Source organism: Drosophila innubila, assembly GCF_004354385.1.
Source record: "Drosophila innubila isolate TH190305 chromosome 3L unlocalized genomic scaffold, UK_Dinn_1.0 0_D_3L, whole genome shotgun sequence".
In the NCBI taxonomy this organism is placed as follows: Eukaryota; Metazoa; Arthropoda; class Insecta; order Diptera; family Drosophilidae; genus Drosophila; species Drosophila innubila.
The window spans coordinates 15,245,978-15,266,451 of NW_022995376.1; the positions used below are offsets into that span (position 1 = coordinate 15,245,978).

Consider the following 20,474-nt stretch of genomic DNA (forward strand, 5'->3'; position numbering starts at 1 on the left):
TGTGTAAAACTTTAATTCATTCAAATGGAATTTTTTAAATATTGGAATATTAAATCTATGCTTCTTGTTTTGAATAATTAACACGGAAACAGAAAGTCGCTTTATTATATAGAAATTTCATAATAGAGAAATATATATCATTTTTTTATTTTATAGCTATTTCAGAATAATCAATATTTTTTTCTGTTTGTTCCTTAAAAATTCCTTAAATTAAAGAGAGCAAAATTCGCTAAACGTAGAGCCAGAAAGTTTTACTAGTAACTTTTTTAGTGGTAAAGATTATCTTAAAATGTTTAAACTAGTATTAAACTCAAGCCTGCAAACCGGTTCTGAACCGAACCTCGTAGGTTCCGTTCGAAAAACAAATAATTGCTTAAATTTTATGGTTTTCTAAACCTTGGGTTCAGGGGGTATATAAGCGAACCGAACCGCAATTTTTGAAGTTTGCAGCCTAAATTAAACTATAAAAAAAGAATGAAAAATTGGAGGGAGAAAAGAGTGTTATTTTAAAGAGATTTGTCTGCAATTTATCACTTCTACTTCTCCCTTTCTCCCTGCCATTCCACGTTGTGTGGCTTACCGACAGAAACAGGTGACGGTCTCCTCCACATCGAGAGGCAGTGACAGCTGTGTGGATGGATTGCTGGCAGCTCCACTTGCAACACTTGCACCTCCACCTGCCGCACCTATAGTGTTGTTGCTGCTGTTATTATTATTATTATTACTGTTGCCATTGTTGTTGTTATTTTGCTGTCGCGGCACATGACGAGCAAATGTGGCTGCAAATGTCGAGGAGAGGGACGAGTGCGAGGTGGAGGAGCGGGGAGTTGTTGCCGCTGGCGTCGAGGTGCCATCATCCGCCAAAGGGACCGAGGAGTAGCGCACAAGAAGGGCACGACTCACCCGATTGCCGCCCGTTAGATTCGAGATGGCCCAATTCATGGCCGAAACACGATTTAGCAATGGAAATGGAACTAGACGCGTGCAGGTTCCAAATACAACTGAGTGTCGTGTAGTGCAGTGCAACACAACGATACAGTGTGCCCCCATCCCACTCTTTCCTTGACCCGCTACATACACTTTTCTCTCTCTCTCTCTTTCTACCTCACTCTCTTTCTCTTACGGCAAAGCAGAAAATTGATTTTAGCAAATGATTTGTCAAGCTTGTCAATCAATTCCAGGCGCCAAATGTTGCCAGCTTGCGATTTATCTGTCTCTCTCTCTCTCTCTCTTTCTTTCACTTTGTGTGCGCTTATTGTCTAATTTAATTAGAGTTGTACTAAGTGCGCCTCAAGGCCGAGGCCTCCCTACCCCCTTTACCACCCCTCTTTCTACCTATTTGAACTCAGTTGACGACAGTGCTTATCCCCCACAAAATATTTACAAATACAATATATTTTCCTATCTGCATTTCCAGTAAAATTCCTAATTGTTTTCCGCAACACTTAGTTCATAATGACACTTGCTGAACATGAGCGTAAATGGTTTTGATTTAGTTAAAAAATCAGATTTTAATGAACTTGTGTATAAAATTTGAGTTTATTTATTATTTGATAGTAATTGTAATTTAGATCGAGAAATTAAACTTAATTTTTTTTAATATGGCTTTTAAGCACACTTTTGGAACTTTTTTGAAAAAAATACTATTATATGGCTTTTAAAGCCCTTACCGGAGCATAGCTTAATGCACTTTTGACCTCTACCTCAAAAAAACTTCTTTTTTATTAAACTACTTTAATTTTTATTTTAAAAAGCATAATTGCTACGATCCCATTCATTTTCTTGAATTTTGGTTTTAATTCTAATTTTAAAATAGTTGCTTATGGTCCTCTTATAAAATCTTAGCTATTAATAATTTAGATACATCTATGATGGATAGATGTTATAAGTGAAATTAATCTTAGTTATATTTGCGCTACAGTAAATCAATAAAATGTTTTATAAATATTTTCTTTGCTGAAAATATATTTTGTGTGGATTTTTATTTAATTTATTTGTGAAAACACTTGCATGACTAACTGGAGTGCAACTATTATGAGTTCAAGACCTTTCACAGATACAAACTTATGGGTTAATCTGTAAGTGTTTTGAATGATCTATGTAACTGTTTATTTTAGTTGCTGTCGTTGTTGCTGTTGTTTATTAGTGCTGTGTGTTGCTTTACTTTGTGATTGGAAATTGTAATGAAATTGGCAAGTTCATTAAACCGGCTTCTCTTATCTCCTTGGCGTCGCCGTCGCCTGCGTAGAAACATAAACAAGCGATGAACGGCGAACAATGCCAGAGAGAGGGAGAGGGCGAGAGAAGGCGCGAATAGGCGAGCGAGCGAGTGAATGAGCGAGTCAAAGATGAAGACAAAATAAACGCAATCAAAAGAAAAAAAAGCTGCAGTGGCCTTGATGAATGGACGAGGAAGCAGAGTGCATAAATGCACAAATACCTTTGCATGCGTACGTCTCTGTGTGTGTGTGTGTGTGTGTTTGTATGCGTGAGAGTACATAAAAAATCAAAACACTTGCGACTTGCGTTACATTTGAGAAATCGATAAAAATTATTTGCCTTTCATTGATTTAGCAGATAAATAATAACAACGAAAATAATAATAATAGGGGCTGGCGAAACTCCTATGATGAGGGAGATGAGCAATTTTGTGGGCAGTCGGAGGAATGAGAGGGAGAAACAACGAAGAAATGAAAATTTCTTTTGGATGACAGAGAGATGAGAAACGAGGCCAATTGGCAAAATGCCAAATGGCGACGAAGTATGAACGCAGAGGACATAAAAGACACCACCAAGAGACGGCGAGAAGACGAAACGACAACCAAGCAAACGAGCAGCGACGTAACGTCGCGACGTCGACGTCGTTGTCGCTGTCGTCTCGCTGTGTTATCGCTATTTATAAAAATAATCATAATCTGCATTTGCATTGTTTTATTTTGTATCCAGTTTGGATTGCAATTGTTACTTACCCCATCAACCAATCGACCGTGTCGCGCAAATACTCCGGAATACGCTCCAGTTTGACGGCTGCTGCTGCTGTTGTTGTTGCCTTTCGCCAAAAATAGTTTTCGATTCTTGCCTATGGCGTTTTTGTCGCCTAAAAGACACACACACGCACACACACACACACAGCTAACACACCCAGCAGCACCACAACAACAACGTCAATAGCAACGGCACTGATTTATTACCGAGCAAGACAGTTGACACTTTTACTTTTTTGTTAATCAATAATATACGAATTTCGTTTTAAAACTTTGCACATCAAATTTTCACGCTTCTTCTTCACTTGTTTTGTGGGAGCCCGATACGATTCGAGCGATAGCAAGGACAATCGATAACTATGCATTCGATAGTGGGACCTAATAATGGATGCATTCAGCAGTGTTGCAATTGATAGCTTAAACAACAATTCAACAGGAATAGTTTTAAATTTCCCTCATACTAATTTTAATTATACATGCATTTAAATCAAATGTCTTAAAATGCAGTGAAATTACATATTTTTTTAAGTTCTTGTATATGGCATATGGCCAATTTGTATATAAAATGTGGGATCAGCTGACTAATGTGTCCCACAACTGTTTCTCAACTGCTGTACAACTGTTTCTTAACCGTTCCACAACAGTTTTTGCTGCTGAGCTATCGCTGCAGCCCTGGTTAAAATAAGGGCCTGCTATTGCATTTTGTCGATAACAGCTGCTATTGTTATGATAAATTCTTAATTGCTTATTTAAATTTAACTTAATTTAATTTAAAAAAAGGAAGTATAATGTTGTGTTACTACAGCGAAATGACCCTGCTTAGTCTACTCTAGTGGGAAAGGAGTTCTAACTGTAAATTTTTTTTTTGGCAAAATTAATTAGAATTTTATGTTGAATGAATTTAGAAGCCAAACTATGATTAAAATGACATTACGCTTAAAAATCGGTTTAGTTTTGACAAAATTCTGACGTTTTGAAGTTGGTCAGTATTGGATCAAGTACCTTTACAAGTCAAAATTTTTGCTCAATTTCCCATGATTTTTGACCCCAACACTCATGAAGCCCTTTGCAGCATGTGGAAACTCTAATTTGCAGCACAAAAGCTATTTTACGTGGCAATTTTTAAGACTAGACAAGTTGTGGAGCAAACGTTTATACAGTTAAAGGCGAGATCTCCTCGAATTGAGGCCTAGACATATTTTACTGTGTTGTTGCATGTTACACAACTATTTAAATTGCAACAAGAGTTGTCTTAAACATAACAAATCTTAAAATACATTTATTAATACTGTAACTATATTATATTAACATAATTATATTTACTTTTTACTTTTTATATTAACATTTTTATATTTACTTTTTACTCTTCATTAGGGCTAGAATTTTACTATGAAACTCTGCATTCTCAGCTGCCATACGCTTCGTTACCTCAAGTCTCCACATTGCAATATCCGTTAATTTCTCTGTTCGATCTCTTTCAATTTCTAACATTGCAAACTCAAAAGGCGTCATTTGGTTTGTATTAACTAATTTCCGTTTCCTGGGTGCGGGACTTTCTGCTGCAGCTGGAAAGGTTGTTGAGCTCTTAAAATGATCCTCATTTGATTTCTCGTTCACAACTGATGATCTCGATGCGCCAGAATAGGAACTTATAGGCAAATCTTCATAATCAAATGGATCATCCTCTGTCGAAATCGTACCGACTGTTAGAATTTTTAATGTATTATAGAGCGTCGTTTGGTTTTTGTCATCTGATTTACGCCTTTTGGGTACAGGACTTTCTGCTGCAACTGGGCATGATTTTGAGCTCTTGAAAGGATCTTCTGCCGAAGCCTCGTGCACAAATGAAGATGTCGATGCCCCAGAATAGGAACTTTTAGGCAAGTCGTCATAATTAATTGATTCCTCCTTAATGATTTCATCTATTTTCATTTAATAGAATTAATATTAATAATATTAATAGAATTTTACTGGAGTAAATACGACGCACATACCTGTGACTACCTCTGGGTTAGACTTGATGCACTCAATCTTTTCAAGGATTCTACGGATTTGGTTAAAGTGCTTCCAGGTAGATGGACGGCCCTCAGTTTTCTCCTCTTTCACTTCTCTCCTGTATAATAATTTCTATTATCACAAGGCATTAGTTAATAAATTCAACAAAACATACTTATATTTTCCGATAAGATTATCAGTTTTGGTTCGAACATCCTGCCATACGAGTTTCAGGCCATTTTCAACAAGTTTTTCAGCTATTCTCTCATACATTCGACGGTTTTTTTGATCCCTCAGAACATTTAGATTTTGCTCCCAAAGTTTTAAGACCATGTTTTCATGCAGTTTTGACCATGTCATGGGCGTTTTTCGAACTCGCTCCATTCGAAAGGTTGACAGCAAAACTTATAGCAAAATTCTTAAAATTTTCACAACAAATGGTGTTAGTGATGTGCTCGCTATCACAATAACAATGTTGCGATTGCTAAATAATCGATAGCTGTGATATTGTAGCCCCACACGATAGTTCAGCTATCGTTAAGCTTTGCTCATGCCCTTAAAAATGCGCCAAAAAAATTTAAAAGACAACCGAGTTCATTAAAAAGTAGTCAATTTTTGTATAAAGAAGTCAAATAATTTTATTTCACTAATGCAAAACGAAGTTCTTAACTCAAATCTGAACTTTAAATTCTTTTACAATATATTATTCAACTTATTAAAACTAAAATATTTAATTTCAAATAAAATGTAGAGTCCTTTTTTCGTTTTTTATTTACATTCCTACAAACAGTTAGTATTGCCATTTTGACACTGTGTCACTCTGTGACACTCTCACAATGTGGGTGTAGCATGTTCGATTGCTCGTGAAAATGCAGCACCGCACGATAGTTTAGCTATCGTTTTGTTCTGAGCAGTGAACACAAAATCGATTGTCGATTGCTGTGTAACATTCAGATTTAAGTCACAGCTGGTTTCGACAACAACATAACATCGATTACATAAAAATGGTACAAAATTGCAAAATATTAGATTATTTAAATTATAACTAAACTGTTAACTATCATAATATTTCGCCAATCATTCCATATATAAATTCAATGCCAACGCATCACGGCTTCAATCGGAAATACCACAAGACGAGCTCGATTATTCTAGCCGGTCTCGGCGTGGCAGCTGTTGGCTTCGCTGGGAAACACTTGCTGCGCCGCATGCCACAGATGACAAGCAAGTTCAATGAGGCCCTCAAGAATCTACCCAAATTCGATGCCGAAAGCATGGCCAATGCCAAGTACTACAAAGGTGGCTTCGATCCCAAAATGAACAAACGCGAAGCTGCTCTCATTCTCGGCGTCAGTCCAAGTGCCCCAAAGCTGAAGGTAAGTGATATCTTACATTAAGGATAAATAATATAATCAAATAATGCTGAATGTTGCAGATCAAGGATGCCCATAAGAAAATCATGCTGCTCAATCATCCAGATCGCGGTGGATCACCATATTTGGCGGCCAAGATCAACGAGGCCAAAGACTTTCTGGATAATGCTAAATAAGTATCCAACGCCTTGTAAATAAAGTACTGTATATAGAGTTTAAGAACCGGAAAACTGTTGTTTATACTTTTATTCATCAAGTAGAAATGTAAGTATGAGTATCTTGTTACGTTGCATAGATGTCATCTAATAAAATGAATCTATTTATCTACATTTTAATTTTCATTTAAAGTTCCCATTATTTTTTGTCTACTTTTCAACGTATGACTATCTTGACTTTTTAAGAAATTGAAATAATACTTTTATTTACAAATCTTGTTATTTTTCCATGCTCATTTTTATGCTTATAATTTGTTTTCAATACGACTTAGGACGTATGAGCATCTTGATCTTCTTGAGAGCCATATTACTAGTAAAGTAATCGGATTCCTCTTCCTCTATTTCAACGAACCAGTGATTTCCATTTAAATTGCTGCATAAGATGTTATTATTAAATATATATAAAATATTAAAATTAAATTAATATTTTGCCAACCTTTTTGCACAAGCATGGAGCCACCAGCCCCCAAGGGGCTGGTCCAATGGGCACTTTCCAACCGCCCAATCATCATTATCATTATCACGGTCAAATGTTGTGAATTTCTGATTTTCGTGTAATCTTAACATTTTCGTATCAACTATTCCCTCGCTGCCGGAGAACTCTCCCAAGCTGCTCAGTTCGTAGTCTTCTTCTTCTCCGCCCACTTTAAAGTCATCGTAGCGAGCGTAAAAGATGACACCACCAAAGCTAACCATGTGGATATAGAGCTCATAGCGCTGAGAACTCGTTAGTTGATGGATCTTCTCTAGACCTAGAAAGAATTGGCCGTCAAAAGAGCCAAAACCAGCTCTGTATGTGTCCCAATCTCTATCGAAATCCCCTTCGCTGTTAATTATTCTCTGCTGGATTACAGTCCACCCTGGTCCGACAGTCTCACTGTCACATAACACTTCAAAAGAGTCGATACCTGGCAATTTGATCTCATGTAGACCTGGATCTTCTCCAAAGGGAATGCAACTAGCTGTCAATTCTATCAGCTTAAGCTCATTTTTAAATTCCTTAATTTGTGTTTCCATTTCGTAAATATTTTTCACCTGACTTTTTAGCCCATCAATCTCTTCGTCTTTCTCCGCAAGGCTTTTTGCATTGGAAGACGTAATTTCAGCTAACTTGTCCTCAAATGCATTAAGGACATCGGAATCTCTTTCGGGTTTCAGCTCATCAATTTGAATATCAAGTTCCTCGATACATGTCGCTTTTTTCGCTAATTCTTTTTGTAATTTTTCAGTTTTCAGTGCTTTTAGCTGATCGATCACATCTTTAACTGTTAATTCCATATTATTAGTTAATTGTTGCACAGTTTTTTTCAGGAACTCATTGGTGTTTTGTAATTCGGAATTGTGACTTTTCAATTCCTGCACATAATTCATCTCGCTATCATTAGGTTCAATTATTTGATAGAGCTCCCTGACTTTTTCCTTCAACTTACTAAGTAAGGGTTTCACAGTATTATAGGCAATCAAGTAATGAGGTGCATCTTTTGTGTCAACTATCAAGTCATTCTAAAACAAAAAACAATAATTAAACAAAGGAAGAGGCTACAGTCGAGTGCACTCAACAGAGGATACCCTACGTCTAGGCACTTTGATATCGCAATATATATTTGCGAACTAATTTTTATTCAAAAACGACGGTTCCCCTAAAAGCCACTCGGCACGCCTAAGATATGACAACCTTAAAGTTTTGAACATTTCAACCAAATTTGTTCGAGATTCACAATTGCAAATTTGGTTGACATATCTTTAGAAACACCAAAAAGACGGACAGATAAAGACGGAACTGTACCAAAAACCACTTGACCTGTTTATGATATCCAGGAATCTTCATGCCAAATTTAAAGTCTCTGGCTCTTATAATTTCTGAGATTGACACATTTATACAGACTGACGGACAGACATACCAACTAAGCTACTGATACTGGTTAAAAGTGTATATATTTTTTTGGGGTTTTTCACGCCTCCGCTTGCACAAAACCATTATACGCTTTTTAGACACATCATAACATTTTCAGCACTCACTGTTTCAATATCCTCAATATCGGGAATTGAATAACCTGAGCTTGAATTCCATGATACCAGTAGTAGTAAAATAAATAGGAATAGATTCCACACACTTTTTAATAACATTTTATCGACCGAATCAACTGAATATTGTAATCAATCTGATGTCAATTGCAGTTTCACATGATATTTATAGAACCCAAGGGAGCTGATTAAGTGCACAATAAGATTTCCACCTATTGCCTGAGATCAAAGGTCTAGAATGTAATAAACGGTTTTTCTGTGAATTGATTCCGGCTGCAATTTGTTGTCAGCTAAATTTTAGAATTCTTAATAATTGAATTTCATTTATACACATATTCAATGGAAAATGGGTATTTTTATGTTAATTTTAAATTTGAGTTTAAAAACATTTCTCTTTATTTTTATTAGACTTAATTGATTTTTCGATTATACGTCACTTAATTTTCTATATGATTTTGTTTTGAGAATTGTTATATGTATGAAATAAAATGTATTTAGTCTTAACTCATTAACATACATATTTATCTGATGTGAATGTCTTCTGTGATCGATCGGATAATAAACTTAAAGTTAAAGTTACTTAAGAAACAATTTGCTATGCGATTTTGACAAACATAATAGACTTGTTTATATTTTACTTTAAATCTTGAACTTTATAAGAGCCGCCTAACCATCGATTTAAAATGTTAATTCATCATCTCATAATTTACTTTTAATCAGCTTTCGGGCGTATGAGCATCATGACCTTTTTGAGAGCAACATAATGTGCCCAGTAAACGGTTTGGCCTCCCGTCCTTTCAACGTCCGAGTATATTCCATTTAAATTGCTGCATAATTAAAATATAGTAATACAGATATAAGTTATCTGAATTTTATAATATTTGTCCTACCTTGATGCACAAGCTTTGTACCACCAGCCGCCATGGCAGTCCTCAGCGCAGTTACCATCCGCCCAATCATCATTCTCACGGTCAAATGTTGTGAATTTCTGGTTTTCGTGCCATCTCAACATATCATCTATTCCCTCGCTGCCGGAGAACTCTCCCAAGCTGCTCAGTTCGTAGTCTTCATCTTCTCCGCTCACTTTAAAATCATCGTAGCGAGCAAAGTTAGTGCTACCATTAAAGTTTTCCATGTGAATGTAGAGTTCATAGCGCTGAGAACTCGTTAGTTGATGAATCTTCTCCAGACCTAAAAAGAAGTCGCCGAGGAAAGAGCCAAAGCCTGAACTGTACGTGTTCCAATCTCTATAGAAGTCCTCCTCTCCGTTTATTCTCTGCTGGATTACAGTCCATCCCGGTCCGACTGTCTCACTGTCACATAACACTTCAAAAGACTCGATGCCTGGCAATTTGATCTCATGTAAACCTGGATCTTCGCCAAAGCGAATGCAACTAGAAGACACTTCTGTCAGTTTTAATTCATTTCGAAATTCTTTCAATTGTGTTTCCATTTCGTGATTAATTTTGACCTGACTTTTTAGTGTATCAATCACTTCGTCTTTCTCTGCAAGACTTTTGGCATTGGAAGCACTAATTTCAGCCAACTTTTTCTCAAACATTGTTTCAAGAGTTTTGAAATCTGATTCGGGTTTTAGTTTTGCTATTTGGCTATTAAGTTCCTCAATAGTTGCCTCGTGTTCCGTAATTACATTTTGTAACTTTTCAGTTTTTAGTGTTATTAGTTCTTCGATCAAATTATGAACTGTTGATTCCAAAGTTTTAGTTAATTGTTCAACAGTGTTCTTCAAAAACTCATTGGCGTTTTGTAATTCGAAATTGTGGGTTTTCAATTCTCGGATTAAAAATTCTTGTTTCCCATAGTTAGTTTTTGATTCATTTTGTTGTTCCAAATCGCTATCATATGGCATAATTTTATCATAGATTTTCCTGAATTTTTCGTTTAGCTTATTTAGAATTGGATTTACAGTATCGAATGTGCTAATATGATAGGATGCATCTTTTGAGTCAACTGCCATTTCAGTCTAGAACAAATAATAATAGTGTAATACATTTTTTCACACTCACTTCTTTGTATTTACCTCAATTGAATAAGCTGAAGTGGATTTCCATGATACCAGCAGTAGGCAAATAAATAGGAATAAATTCTGCATGCTTTTCAATAGCATTATGACGACCGAATAAACTGAATATTGAAATCAATCTGATGTCGACTGCTGCTTTGTATGACATTTATAGGCGCCGAAAGAACTGATTACGTGCCCAAGAATATTCCCATCTTCTGGCTGAGATCAAAGGTTCACGCATGATAATTCTGTATAATCATGCATTATCAATTTGTATTTGTATTGTATACGCACGTCTGTTACTTGGAACATGGGTATTTTCACAGAAAACAAAAGGCAAATATATAAAATGTTCTTTGATTGTTAATTAAAAAATATATTTATTCGATTTCTTTGTAATTTAATAAGCTTTTTTTGGTTTAATTATTGTGAAAACCTAAAATTGTATTTATTAATATAAATTACATATGTATACAAAGCTTAGAAGTCTAGTATTTCCTGAAGATAATCAACATGCACTTTTTTTTAGCATTAGAATGAAGATTCGCATTTACTTTGTTAATGTGAAAACGCATTAAGAGCTTTAAGTCGTTACTGATTACGATACGAAATTGACTTGTGAGACTTAAGCTGGCTAATTTAGTTGAGGATTTGGAGACTAATAAAAGCGGAAAAGTAAATCACTTTGGTAGATTTACTTCAGTCCATCGGCAGCTCAAGTTACAAGATGTGGCTCGGATTTCTGGTGTGGAGTGTTGTGCTCCTTATGGAGGTTCAAGCTGCACCTTCGGTCAGTGCAGAGAATGCCGATCATATTATAACCAATGGATATCCGGCAACATTGGGACAAGCGCCCTACATTGTGGGCCTCTTGCTGCGGGCGGGAGCGGCGGGAAGTTGGTGTGGTGGTTCCATAATTCACAACAAATGGGTGTTGACTGCGGCACACTGCACCGATGATATTGACTCGGTGACCATCTTTTATGGCGCCACCAGACGTTCACAGCCATTGTTCACTGTGAATGTGACCGTTAATAATATCATCCAGCATCCGGAATGGCCGAATAGCATAGGCAACGATATTGCCCTGATTCGCACACCTCATGTGGGCTTCTGGTCCCTGGTTAATAAGGTGACACTGCCACGCCTCAAGGAACGCAACAAGACCTTCGAGAAGTCATTGGCCACCACTTGTGGCTGGGGCAGCACCTCCGATGGCAGCGCCCTGCCCGACTGGCTGCAGTGCGTCGATCTGAGAGTCATCAGCAACCAGATGTGCTCCCTCAGCTATGGTGCCTTGCCAGAGAGTGTATTGTGTGTGGATACACCCCAGGGCAGATCGATATGTGATGGTGACTCTGGTGGTCCTCTGATCGCCCATAAGAAACTCATTGGCATTACGTCCTTCAGCGATGCGAGTAGTTGTCTTTCTGTCGCTCCAGCCGGTTTCACTCGGGTCACTGCCCACTTGGACTGGATCAAAAAGGTCTCCGGCGTTTCATACTAGTGCTCTACATCGATATGTACTTCTTCAAATATACTACCATAAAAGTATACGAAATTTGACTCTTTTTTCCATTTAAATTCATCGGGCACAAGTATTTGAAAATAACCTTTAGTTACTCAATGGTAAGAAAAGTAGTGCAACTGGATCATCTGTGTATAGATGTCAAGAATTAATTGAAAGATGATAGGAACACAGAATGTCCTATGACAAGGAGAAGATAATACTTGAAAGAATATTCTAGTACTTAGCTTCTATTGACTTTCGATATGCTTGAATGATCAAAATATATAGTGGAACTCCTTCATATTAAATCTTTTAAAATTTAGATTATAAACTGAAAATATAAAGTTATTTTGCTATATATTGCAGAGATGGCATTAAATATTACAAATAATTAATTAATTTACAAATTCTATTATTTGTCCATATTTGTGATAACTCTTTTACTTCTTTTCATTAATCTGATGGACGTATAAGCATCCCGACTTCTTTCAAAAATTCATCTTCATTCCGAATCATGTATTTTATCCTCGACTATCTTCCATTTGACACTCTGCGTATAAAACAAATAATAAATGTAATTATACAATAGACATGTATTGTAAACATGCCAACACACAGCTATAATTCTCCCAATCATCATCGATGCGGTCAAATGTTGAGAACTTTGGATATCTGTGATACACCTGTACTTCAATAGAAGAGTCGTTCCTGACTACACTTTCCAATCTGGTCACTTCGTAGTAATCTCTTTTACTGCCCAGTCTAAACTTATCGTAGTGAGCATAGCTATAGAGTAGAACTTTACTCCAACGAGATGAAAGATAGACTAAATGTGGAATCCAAATCGAATCAAAGCTCAGCCCAAATACCTTTTTTTTGTTTAACTACAATTATATAAGTATACATATATGTATATAGAAGACAGACTTTTTTTTTGGTAGAGAAATCGTAGCGCCGCGGCGTCTCGACTCGCTTATCAATAAGCTTAAATTATTTGGCAAGGTTATCTGCTCGTAGTATAGTATAGGGTTCTACGATATTTTTAGCAAAATTTGAATACATGAGTCATTAATTATTATGCCTATTAAAGCATGTATAATTTATCAAGGAAGACGTTGATTAAGTTAATGTATATCAAAATTTCAAGTTAAGATTGGATGAGAACAATAATTATACATTTTCAAGAGCAATGTTTTCCACAATATTGTCAAAATATTTTCTAATTCAATCTGGTTCATCTAATTTTGCAATTATAATGTTTATAGATAAAACTTAATTACTAAGTGAAAAAAATAATTATAATAATGTCAGTAATGATCGTAAATTATCTGTAGATTAGACTGATTTAAAATTATTTTTGCAGCATAATATAATATATTGTGTGAATGTTCGCAGTGTGAATGTTCGATATAATAATATTTGATATGTAAACATAACTTTGAATTTATTTTGTTTTTTAAAATTAAATAACATGTTTGATCTGCAATGATCCTACTTATACATTGGCCCGCTGTGTGTCCATGTTGTCCATGACCTCACGGAACTGCTGAACGGAGAACAAACCATTCTGTTCCTTGAGTCCATCATTCTGCATGAGTTGCTGCCAAATCGATTCAAAGTCTTCATTATTGACTATATCCTTGAATATCTGTTGCAATTGTTCGCGGGGACGCAACAATTGGAAATCGCTTGGCGCCAGACCATATAGTGTGGATATATCCGGTGAAAGTAGATCCTTGACATGCGTGGAATCATCATCCAATTGTTTTGGACGCAACTTGCGCATAGGCGGTGCCTTTACTGGTTCCTTGCTCAGATCGGAGCAGAGCAGGCGATAGGTGGTATCCTTGTTGTACACATTGGCCGGCATGGTGGAGATGTTGCCCGTGGTGGGCAGAGGATTCTGAATGTTAAGCAGGCGGCAGAAGTCGTCGTAGTTAACACGCTCCGTGGCACAACCCTCATCGTGGATCATTTGAAAATGGGAGAGTGTTGTGCGCATTTTATATATATCGATATACAGATGCATCTTGTGCATAACCTCAAAGATCTTATTCAGCGGCAAATAGCGGGTCTGCTCCTGATCACTATGCTCCAGTACCGAAATCAGATCAAACATTTGAAAGTTTGCCCGTTTCTGCAGCTTGTGACGCCACATATTAAGATGTCCCAATGCGTCCAGCAGATGTTTATTGCTCTTACATGGCGATATATCCTCGATCAGCATTTTGCAATCGCAATCCGGCACAGGAGTCGGCGTACCATAGCTCATGTACTGTGGCACCGCATATGGATATCTAAAACAAGTGATTTACAGATTCTAATATCGTATGTAACTTTAATATTTAATTACTAGCTTACTTTTTAAATTTCTTGCCCAGTCTCGAATAAGTGCGATCGATAAAGTCCATCTGCTCTTTGCTTATAATGATCACATGACCGGCGCATTGTTGCATGCAACGCTTTGCCGATTGTCCAGAAATATCGCCTTGGGTTAACTCACCATAAGTGTTTTGACGATTAAAGGGCTCAGCATATCTGTAAATCAAATATACATTATTTGATAAAATATACATACAGTGTACAATTTTTTCTTGTATAACTTTAAATATTACTATCCGATTGTAATGAAATTTTATGGTCAGATTTAGTCTACATTATATATCATATATGCCCAAACTCAAGGCTATAGCTTTTGAATTGCCCCTGTTAATAGTTTTTTCGACATTAGACAATAAAAACTTTTACTTACTTGCGATTAATCTGCTCCGAGGGAAAGTAATGATTGTGACTGACAACATATTTGTCATGGAACTCGCCATATTCCTGATTGACCTGCTCGGCTTTCTTGGGTGGCAGCACCAGATCGTAGAGCCTCTCCTTGGCCTTGGTCTCCCGTCCGAATGTGCGACTCCAGTTGGTAACGCTGTCCGGTTTGGAGTGCGTTGGCTTCGCCTCGGCCAATTTGGCCTGCTTCAGGTACATGTCCTCGGAGAACTTTTCCTTGAAGACGGTGAAACGCGACTTGGACTTCTCAATGGACAGCAGATCCGGCACACTAATACCGGGAAGACATGGCGACTCCGGCCAAAGTTGTCCCGCACTTTTTAATCTCAATCGCTTGCATTCAGCTCGAATTAATTGCTCGGCAACTTCCTCGGGATGCGATATAACCATGCAGCTTCCGGTTGTGTTCTCATAATCCACAGCTGAACTTACACCCGCCGCACGCAGATCCGCATTTCGATCCTTAAATCGACCTATATTGGCCATACCGCAAGACTCGTTTCTTCGCTTCTTCTTTTTTATTAGTGTGAAAATATATGTTTGTATATTTTGTTGAGTGTTTCACTAGGATAAAGTATTAAATTTCGAAAAGTGATTATAAATGCTCGGCTGAAAATTGCTTGAATTGAAAGACGCTCAGTCGTTAGATAACCTTTAATAACTTTTAATTTTTCGTTGCGTATTAAAGATTAGTGAATTTTAAGGACAAATATAAAAAAATTGTTTCAATGAAATTGAAGACCGATGTAATATTCTATGGATTTAAATCTAGGATAGTTCCTTCCAATAGTCGTAAAATACATAAACAAACATTAATTTAAATAAATAAATTGTTTTATTGGCAAAACAGAATAAAGTATATAAGTTAAGCATAGCCTGGCTCCAGCCAAGCTGTTTGAGTGTCTTCTCAGTTGAATCATTGTGATTTATTGTACATGTTTTAACCACCTTCTGAGTGGTTTAGTTCAGCGCATAATTCTTCTGTAGTATAAAGTCCCAGGTGTCCTTCCAGCGTAGATTTGTGATCTCCTCGGCGGACATCTTTGTAGAACCGTAGCTCAGGGGCAAGAATTTGACAAAGACATAGCAGACAGCGAGTAGCCAGAGGATCAACGCCAGGCGATAAATCCGAACAATATGCTGTAGCATAGCACCACGTCCAATGCAGTGGCGCCTCAACAAGTAATCCAAGTGCTCCAGCACATAGCAGAGTAGCAGGAGCTTAAAGACAAATGCCGGTAGATAATTGTGCAGAAAGAGAGTGCGATCCACAAAGAAATAGGGCAAATAGTGCACCAGGTAACCCATGTAGAAGGTGTCGCCTACAATGAGAAAACGCTGCCATTCCTCCGAAGACACATCGAAGCAAAGACGACGACGGCGAACGGCATAGAAGATGAGAAGAATGGTGTAGACAAACAATCCCGCGCTGGCTGTATACCAGATGAGAATGTTGCCCAGCAGATAGATTTGGGCACTGGAGGAAGAGTCGAGCCAGTAGGCGATACCCTTGTCCAGCAGTGGCCACTCGTGCGGCTGGGAACTGTACATGTGACTCTGCACCTGTTTTGCCTGCCAAAACATCTTCGTTTGCAGCTCCAGCAACTTGGCCCAAAACGAGAGTTTCGTTCGCTTTGTGGGAATCATCTCTGCGGACAGCAATTGACGTTCACGTTCCCGCTGATCCTGAGCTGTTGATGTGTTTGGATTTGATTAGTTTAAGCTGTAATTTTAGTGTTGTGCTATGTTATGTTCGACTTACTTTTGGTGTAGCGATGCTCCTCCACATTCCAGATGGCATCCTGATGCGTCTGCTCGCGATCGCCGACAACTTCGTGCTGATTGAATCCCCAACTGGGCAATTGGCGTCCACTGAAACGCAGAGCAGCTCCCGTTGTCTCGTGTATGAGACGAATCTCAGATTTGATGGCATGCCAGCGATTCCCCTCCGTCTGCCTGTTGAGGATCTCAACGCGCCATAGAAGTTCGCCCTTCATCTTTATCTCGTAGTCGATGTAGCAACTGACCTCCTGACACTGCGGCGTCATCGGTGCTGCCACATCGTGCGAGTTCAAGGCACGACTGGTGATGCCGTGCACCAACTGAATGATATCGCCATGCTTAATGGCCTCCGGATGATCACCCACAACGAGATCATCACGATCGGGTCGCTTAACAATCCACCAATTGTTCACATCCTTGAAGGAGTAGCACGTAACCTGCTGCTGATGCGATGAGCCACGTTGATCCTTGTACCTCACCGGATAAACCGCCGCATGGGAATGCAGCCAACAGGTGCGTCCATGTGTGTGCCGCAACGTGATCTGCGATCCGTGGACCACAGCCAATGGTTGACCCCGTGTAATCGATGCCAAGCCACCATCCAGCGATGCCTGAAACGCACTCGTCATAATGCTGTCGTGTGGCCCAGCTCGATGCAGCGTCCTCAAATGGACATAGAAGATGCCCAGGTAGACGGCCAACGGAATTCCAACAAATAACAACAGTCTGCCCACAGTGTGCATCCAAAGTTGACCAGCTGCGAAGAAGAGAAGCATTCGCTTATTAACTCAGTAATACCATTTAAAGCTACCTCTTTCTCTATTTACATATTCTCATTACGTCTCTTTCATTCTGCATTTCTCGATCTATCCTATTAGCAATGTATCTTCATGTTCTATTCTAGCTTTTTCATTTCATGGATCTTTCTTTCTACTTTTCTCTCATTATCTGTTTGCAAGAGATACTCTCGCCATCTCTCCATATAACATATTTATCTGTCTCTTTCATATTTTCCAGCTCTATTTCTTTCTTAACGTGTGGTCTCTTTCTTCTCCACCTTTTTATTTTTCTCTCTCTCTCTCTCTCTCTCTCTCTCTCTCTCTATTTACCTTTTTCTCTTCTTCTTTCGACTTTCTGTATCGCTCTTCGTTTGGCTATGTCGCTTCTATCTCTATTTTTCTCTTCATTCTACTATACTTTTTTCTCAATTTTCCTATCTTCTACTCTCCTCTGTATGATCCTTTCTTTCTCAGTATCTTTTCTTTTTGCTATCTCTTTCTCTATCCCTCTCTCTCTCTCTCTCTCTTTCTTTCAATATTCTCTCTCTATATGTATATTTCTTTTTCTTTCTCTCTCTTTATCTCTTTCTCACACGTTGTGCTTTATTTACTCACTTGTCAATCTAGCATCGTAAAGAAGATTCCAAAGATGACGACACAGCAGATAACCGGCAAGAGCCAGGGCCAGAAATCCAACATACTTGATGCAGCCGGCGCAGGCAAGAGAGAGCGCAGCTGCCGCTCCGCTGCACAGCCAGGTGAGGCTGCCGAGGGAGCAGCGCTGGAAGCGCAGCAGACAAGCAATGCCCACTGTGCTGGCCAGCAGCAGCATCGATTCCATTAGCACGAAACGTGATTGCGTCAACAGGGAATTATCGAGGACGACAAGCAGACCGCCAAGTGCGGCTGTCCAGCGTTGCAGCTTTGCCTCCTGGAGGAGCTTGTAGACCGCTGGAGCCAAGAGGCTGCCACAAAGAGCAGGTAAAAAGCGCATCCAGAAGATGGGCACATTAGAGGCATAACTGGCACCGATGCGTGGAAATGTATAGTTGCCATCGTAGCCAGCGAAACTCACCAGACCCGCAATCAGCTGTTTACCCAGCGGAGGATGCTGGTCAAAGAAGAAGACGTTGCGCATGTAGTGGGAAATGTACTTGCCATAGTGCAGTTCATCGAAACTGTGAAGAGAATGAAGAGTGGAGTATTTAGTAAAAGAAGTCAGAAATCGAACAACACTATATCAAAAAATGTATTTTCTATGTTTAAAAAAGTCGCCATAAGAATGAAACTGCTTTTTAATTGAGAAAAATGTTTGAAAATTGGGAAGAATTTTATTAAAATAGAGATAGTATTACACTAAAACATGTTTGGGCCATATTTTCTGTAATCTAAACTTTTACAAAATTTTTAATTTAAAAATAAGAAATAAATTTGTTTTTTTCTTTGTGCATTCCGCAAAGTTAGAAATGTTTCTTCCATATATTCCCTTTGACATTTTCCCAAAACTTCAAACTGTCTTAACTTTGTCAAAATCTAACCGATTTTTCCGCGTTTTATCAATTTAATTATTATTACGCCTCTTTATTAACTCTGCAACAACATTGCTTATATTGGGATTTTTTCTCGATTCACAGTTTCGATTTAGGTAAGGTAGGGTAGATTACGAGTTTACAAACAATGGCCGGAATAACATGAAGAAGTGCTTGCAGATAAACAAGTCCATAAGTGGAGAAGAAGCAGTTCTACTGCATTGCAAATTACACCTTTACTTACACAACATGCGGCGGTGTTGCCAGTTTGTAGAAGCGCGTGAAGAACGCCAACAGAAAGAGACCCCAACTGAAGAGATCAATATGCAAGCTAACGGTAAATTGCGCTGCTGTTGCTGCTGCTGCTGCATTAATGGCACTGTCTGCGCTGCCAGCGCTCTGCTTCGCATTGTCTACCACATCGCCGACGTCACACGAACAGGAACGCGATCGTGAACGCGAACGTGACGACTTTTTGGATGCAGATGTAGGCGAAGCTGAAGATGCTGTTGGCGTCGGCGTCGGCGTTGCCGCTGGCGCAGATGTTGAGTTAGACGTATCGCTTAGAAATGATTGCCGGCTCTCAGAGCGTCGACTGCGCTCAACGCTGCCGCGCAGTGGTGCGTTCAAATGGCAGTTAACGTCGCGGCAGCAATTGAACATGTTCGCTGTGGTGGGCAGCATGCCGTTACAGCACAGTGGTGAAGGTGAATTGCAATTGCCTGACGCTGATGTTGTAGTTGTAGTTGCTGCTGCTGCCGCTGCTGCTGAGACTGAGGTTGCTGAACGGCTGCGAAAGTGAAGTCTTTCGTTTTGCTCATTACTGGCGTTTTGATTTTCGATAAGATTTTCCGCAACATTTTGTTGTTGTTGTTGCTGTTGCTGGTGTTGTTTAGACTTTGAGCGCGTTGTCTTACGTCGCAGTACGTTGTTGTGACTGGACATGATATAAAAAACATCAATTGTTGCAGCGTGAGAATTTTTTTGTTATTGTTTTTATTTAATTGACAGACATTTGCTGGCTGCACTTTCACTTTTTATGTATTGAATTATTTATATCACTGCGCGCTCCCTTTGTTATTGGCATGTATTATATTTGTGCCACGTCTGCCAAGAAACCTGCTGCCAGAAGCTTTTGCACTTTTCTTTGCTACTTTCGTCAAACAACAACAGCACATTTACATTTCTGTACAAACAACCAGCAGCTAAAAGAAAGTTTAACACACACACGCACGATTTAAAGAGCACCAAAAATAAATTTAATGTATATGTATGTATGTGTGTGCTAAGGCACGCGCATATTTTACGTTTCTTTATTCTATTTTGCTTTGACTTCGCTCTCGCTCGCCAATTCGCCGACTTGCTCGCTTAAGATCTCGACGCTCACTGACGGCACAGCGGCTTAGGCGTCTGCGCAGCCGCTGCCTCTCCCGCTGCTGCTGCTCGACTATTGCGCTGCAGCGCTGGAA

General features: G+C 38.7%; 8 protein-coding genes across 11 annotated transcripts in view; 2 read left to right on the forward strand and 6 right to left on the reverse strand.

Annotated features, from left to right (window-relative positions):
• The window catches only part of LOC117788981 (MOB kinase activator-like 2), a 35,283-nt gene extending 31,928 nt beyond the window's left edge, over window positions 1-3,355 (reverse strand). Inside the window, exon 1 of one of the 2 annotated variants that reach the window (XM_034627952.1) lies at window positions 2,970-3,355. In XM_034627952.1, the coding sequence (XP_034483843.1) occupies window positions 2,970-2,974 (5 nt within the window). In that variant the 5' untranslated portion in view covers window positions 2,975-3,355. Of the gene's footprint in view, window positions 1-580; window positions 982-2,969 lie in introns of those variants that run through there. The other variant, XM_034627944.1, reaches the window with a different exon arrangement.
• An 882-nt stretch (window positions 3,356-4,237) lies between these two features.
• On the reverse strand, window positions 4,238-5,412 carry LOC117788989. 2 transcript variants are annotated; one of them, XM_034627962.1, is made up of 4 exons: window positions 5,155-5,412; window positions 4,979-5,097; window positions 4,353-4,906; window positions 4,238-4,318 (listed from the first exon to the last, which is right to left on the reverse strand). In XM_034627962.1, the coding sequence occupies exons 1-4, from the start codon at window positions 5,361-5,363 to the stop codon at window positions 4,304-4,306; spliced, it is 897 nt and encodes a 298-aa protein (XP_034483853.1). In that variant the 5' UTR covers window positions 5,364-5,412; the 3' UTR covers window positions 4,238-4,303. The 2 variants fall into 2 exon arrangements, with proteins under 2 accessions (XP_034483853.1, XP_034483852.1); XM_034627961.1 differs by lacking the exon at window positions 4,238-4,318 and having other exon boundaries at window positions 4,325-4,906.
• Window positions 5,413-5,884: 472 nt separating this feature from the next.
• LOC117788991 (mitochondrial import inner membrane translocase subunit TIM14) lies at window positions 5,885-6,576 on the forward strand. Its single transcript, XM_034627964.1, has 3 exons — window positions 5,885-5,986; window positions 6,116-6,355; window positions 6,415-6,576. The coding sequence occupies exons 1-3, from the start codon at window positions 5,984-5,986 to the stop codon at window positions 6,526-6,528; spliced, it is 357 nt and encodes a 118-aa protein (XP_034483855.1). The 5' UTR covers window positions 5,885-5,983; the 3' UTR covers window positions 6,529-6,576.
• Window positions 6,577-6,583: 7 nt separating this feature from the next.
• Window positions 6,584-8,736, reverse strand: LOC117788986 (angiopoietin-related protein 7-like). 2 transcript variants are annotated; one of them, XM_034627957.1, is made up of 4 exons: window positions 8,587-8,736; window positions 7,684-8,070; window positions 7,004-7,644; window positions 6,584-6,940 (listed from the first exon to the last, which is right to left on the reverse strand). In XM_034627957.1, the coding sequence occupies exons 1-4, from the start codon at window positions 8,692-8,694 to the stop codon at window positions 6,826-6,828; spliced, it is 1,251 nt and encodes a 416-aa protein (XP_034483848.1). In that variant the 5' UTR covers window positions 8,695-8,736; the 3' UTR covers window positions 6,584-6,825. The 2 variants fall into 2 exon arrangements, with proteins under 2 accessions (XP_034483848.1, XP_034483847.1); XM_034627956.1 differs by having other exon boundaries at window positions 7,004-8,070.
• Window positions 8,737-8,964: 228 nt separating this feature from the next.
• On the reverse strand, window positions 8,965-10,751 carry LOC117788984 (fibrinogen-like protein 1). Its single transcript, XM_034627955.1, has 3 exons — window positions 10,634-10,751; window positions 9,483-10,576; window positions 8,965-9,419 (listed from the first exon to the last, which is right to left on the reverse strand). Exons 1-3 carry the CDS (start codon window positions 10,718-10,720, stop codon window positions 9,305-9,307), a joined length of 1,296 nt encoding a protein of 431 aa, XP_034483846.1. The 5' UTR covers window positions 10,721-10,751; the 3' UTR covers window positions 8,965-9,304.
• A 563-nt stretch (window positions 10,752-11,314) lies between these two features.
• LOC117788990 (serine protease 1-like) lies at window positions 11,315-12,179 on the forward strand. The gene has a single exon (XM_034627963.1). It carries the CDS (start codon window positions 11,346-11,348, stop codon window positions 12,123-12,125), a length of 780 nt encoding a protein of 259 aa, XP_034483854.1. The 5' UTR covers window positions 11,315-11,345; the 3' UTR covers window positions 12,126-12,179.
• Window positions 12,180-13,546: 1,367 nt separating this feature from the next.
• LOC117788982 (EF-hand domain-containing family member B) lies at window positions 13,547-15,425 on the reverse strand. The gene is made up of 3 exons (XM_034627953.1): window positions 14,881-15,425; window positions 14,490-14,666; window positions 13,547-14,425 (listed from the first exon to the last, which is right to left on the reverse strand). The coding sequence occupies exons 1-3, from the start codon at window positions 15,399-15,401 to the stop codon at window positions 13,624-13,626; spliced, it is 1,500 nt and encodes a 499-aa protein (XP_034483844.1). The 5' UTR covers window positions 15,402-15,425; the 3' UTR covers window positions 13,547-13,623.
• A 301-nt stretch (window positions 15,426-15,726) lies between these two features.
• Window positions 15,727-19,689, reverse strand: LOC117787101 (protein O-mannosyltransferase 1). Its single transcript, XM_034625545.1, has 4 exons — window positions 19,250-19,689; window positions 18,092-18,654; window positions 16,678-17,454; window positions 15,727-16,606 (listed from the first exon to the last, which is right to left on the reverse strand). The coding sequence occupies exons 1-4, from the start codon at window positions 19,687-19,689 to the stop codon at window positions 15,876-15,878; spliced, it is 2,511 nt and encodes an 836-aa protein (XP_034481436.1). The 3' UTR covers window positions 15,727-15,875.
• Window positions 19,690-20,474: the final 785 nt, after the last annotated feature.

What these genes read in the sequence shown, in the direction of transcription:
- LOC117788989 (XM_034627962.1), bottom strand. Translation starts at nt 5,363, where the DNA reads ATGGAGCGAGTTCGAAAAACGCCCATGACATGGTCAAAACTGCATGAA. An exon ending in AATCTTATCGGAAAATATAA is followed by an intron (nt 5,098 to 5,154) that starts GTATGTTTTGTT and finishes ATTATTATACAG; the next exon opens with GAGAGAAGTGAAAGAGGAGA. An exon ending in TAACCCAGAGGTAGTCACAG is followed by an intron (nt 4,907 to 4,978) that starts GTATGTGCGTCG and finishes AAATGAAAATAG; the next exon opens with ATGAAATCATTAAGGAGGAA.
- LOC117788991 (XM_034627964.1), top strand. An exon ending in CAAGTGCCCCAAAGCTGAAG is followed by an intron (nt 6,356 to 6,414) that starts GTAAGTGATATC and finishes TGAATGTTGCAG; the next exon opens with ATCAAGGATGCCCATAAGAA.
- LOC117788986 (XM_034627956.1), bottom strand. Translation starts at nt 8,694, where the DNA reads ATGTTATTAAAAAGTGTGTGGAATCTATTCCTATTTATTTTACTACTA. An exon ending in ATATTGAGGATATTGAAACA is followed by an intron (nt 8,071 to 8,586) that starts GTGAGTGCTGAA and finishes TTTTTGTTTTAG; the next exon opens with AATGACTTGATAGTTGACAC. An exon ending in CTCCATGCTTGTGCAAAAAG is followed by an intron (nt 6,941 to 7,003) that starts GTTGGCAAAATA and finishes CATCTTATGCAG; the next exon opens with CAATTTAAATGGAAATCACT.
- LOC117788984 (XM_034627955.1), bottom strand. Translation starts at nt 10,720, where the DNA reads ATGCTATTGAAAAGCATGCAGAATTTATTCCTATTTATTTGCCTACTG. An exon ending in CTTCAGCTTATTCAATTGAG is followed by an intron (nt 10,577 to 10,633) that starts GTAAATACAAAG and finishes TATTTGTTCTAG; the next exon opens with ACTGAAATGGCAGTTGACTC. An exon ending in TACAAAGCTTGTGCATCAAG is followed by an intron (nt 9,420 to 9,482) that starts GTAGGACAAATA and finishes TTAATTATGCAG; the next exon opens with CAATTTAAATGGAATATACT.
- LOC117788990 (XM_034627963.1), top strand. Translation starts at nt 11,346, where the DNA reads ATGTGGCTCGGATTTCTGGTGTGGAGTGTTGTGCTCCTTATGGAGGTT.
- LOC117788982 (XM_034627953.1), bottom strand. Translation starts at nt 15,401, where the DNA reads ATGGCCAATATAGGTCGATTTAAGGATCGAAATGCGGATCTGCGTGCG. An exon ending in TCGGAGCAGATTAATCGCAA is followed by an intron (nt 14,667 to 14,880) that starts GTAAGTAAAAGT and finishes TTTGATTTACAG; the next exon opens with ATATGCTGAGCCCTTTAATC. An exon ending in CTGGGCAAGAAATTTAAAAA is followed by an intron (nt 14,426 to 14,489) that starts GTAAGCTAGTAA and finishes CACTTGTTTTAG; the next exon opens with ATATCCATATGCGGTGCCAC.
- LOC117787101 (XM_034625545.1), bottom strand. Translation starts at nt 19,689, where the DNA reads ATGCTGCCCACCACAGCGAACATGTTCAATTGCTGCCGCGACGTTAAC. An exon ending in GCAACACCGCCGCATGTTGT is followed by an intron (nt 18,655 to 19,249) that starts GTAAGTAAAGGT and finishes TTCTCTTCACAG; the next exon opens with TTTCGATGAACTGCACTATG. An exon ending in TTACGATGCTAGATTGACAA is followed by an intron (nt 17,455 to 18,091) that starts GTGAGTAAATAA and finishes TCTTCTTCGCAG; the next exon opens with CTGGTCAACTTTGGATGCAC.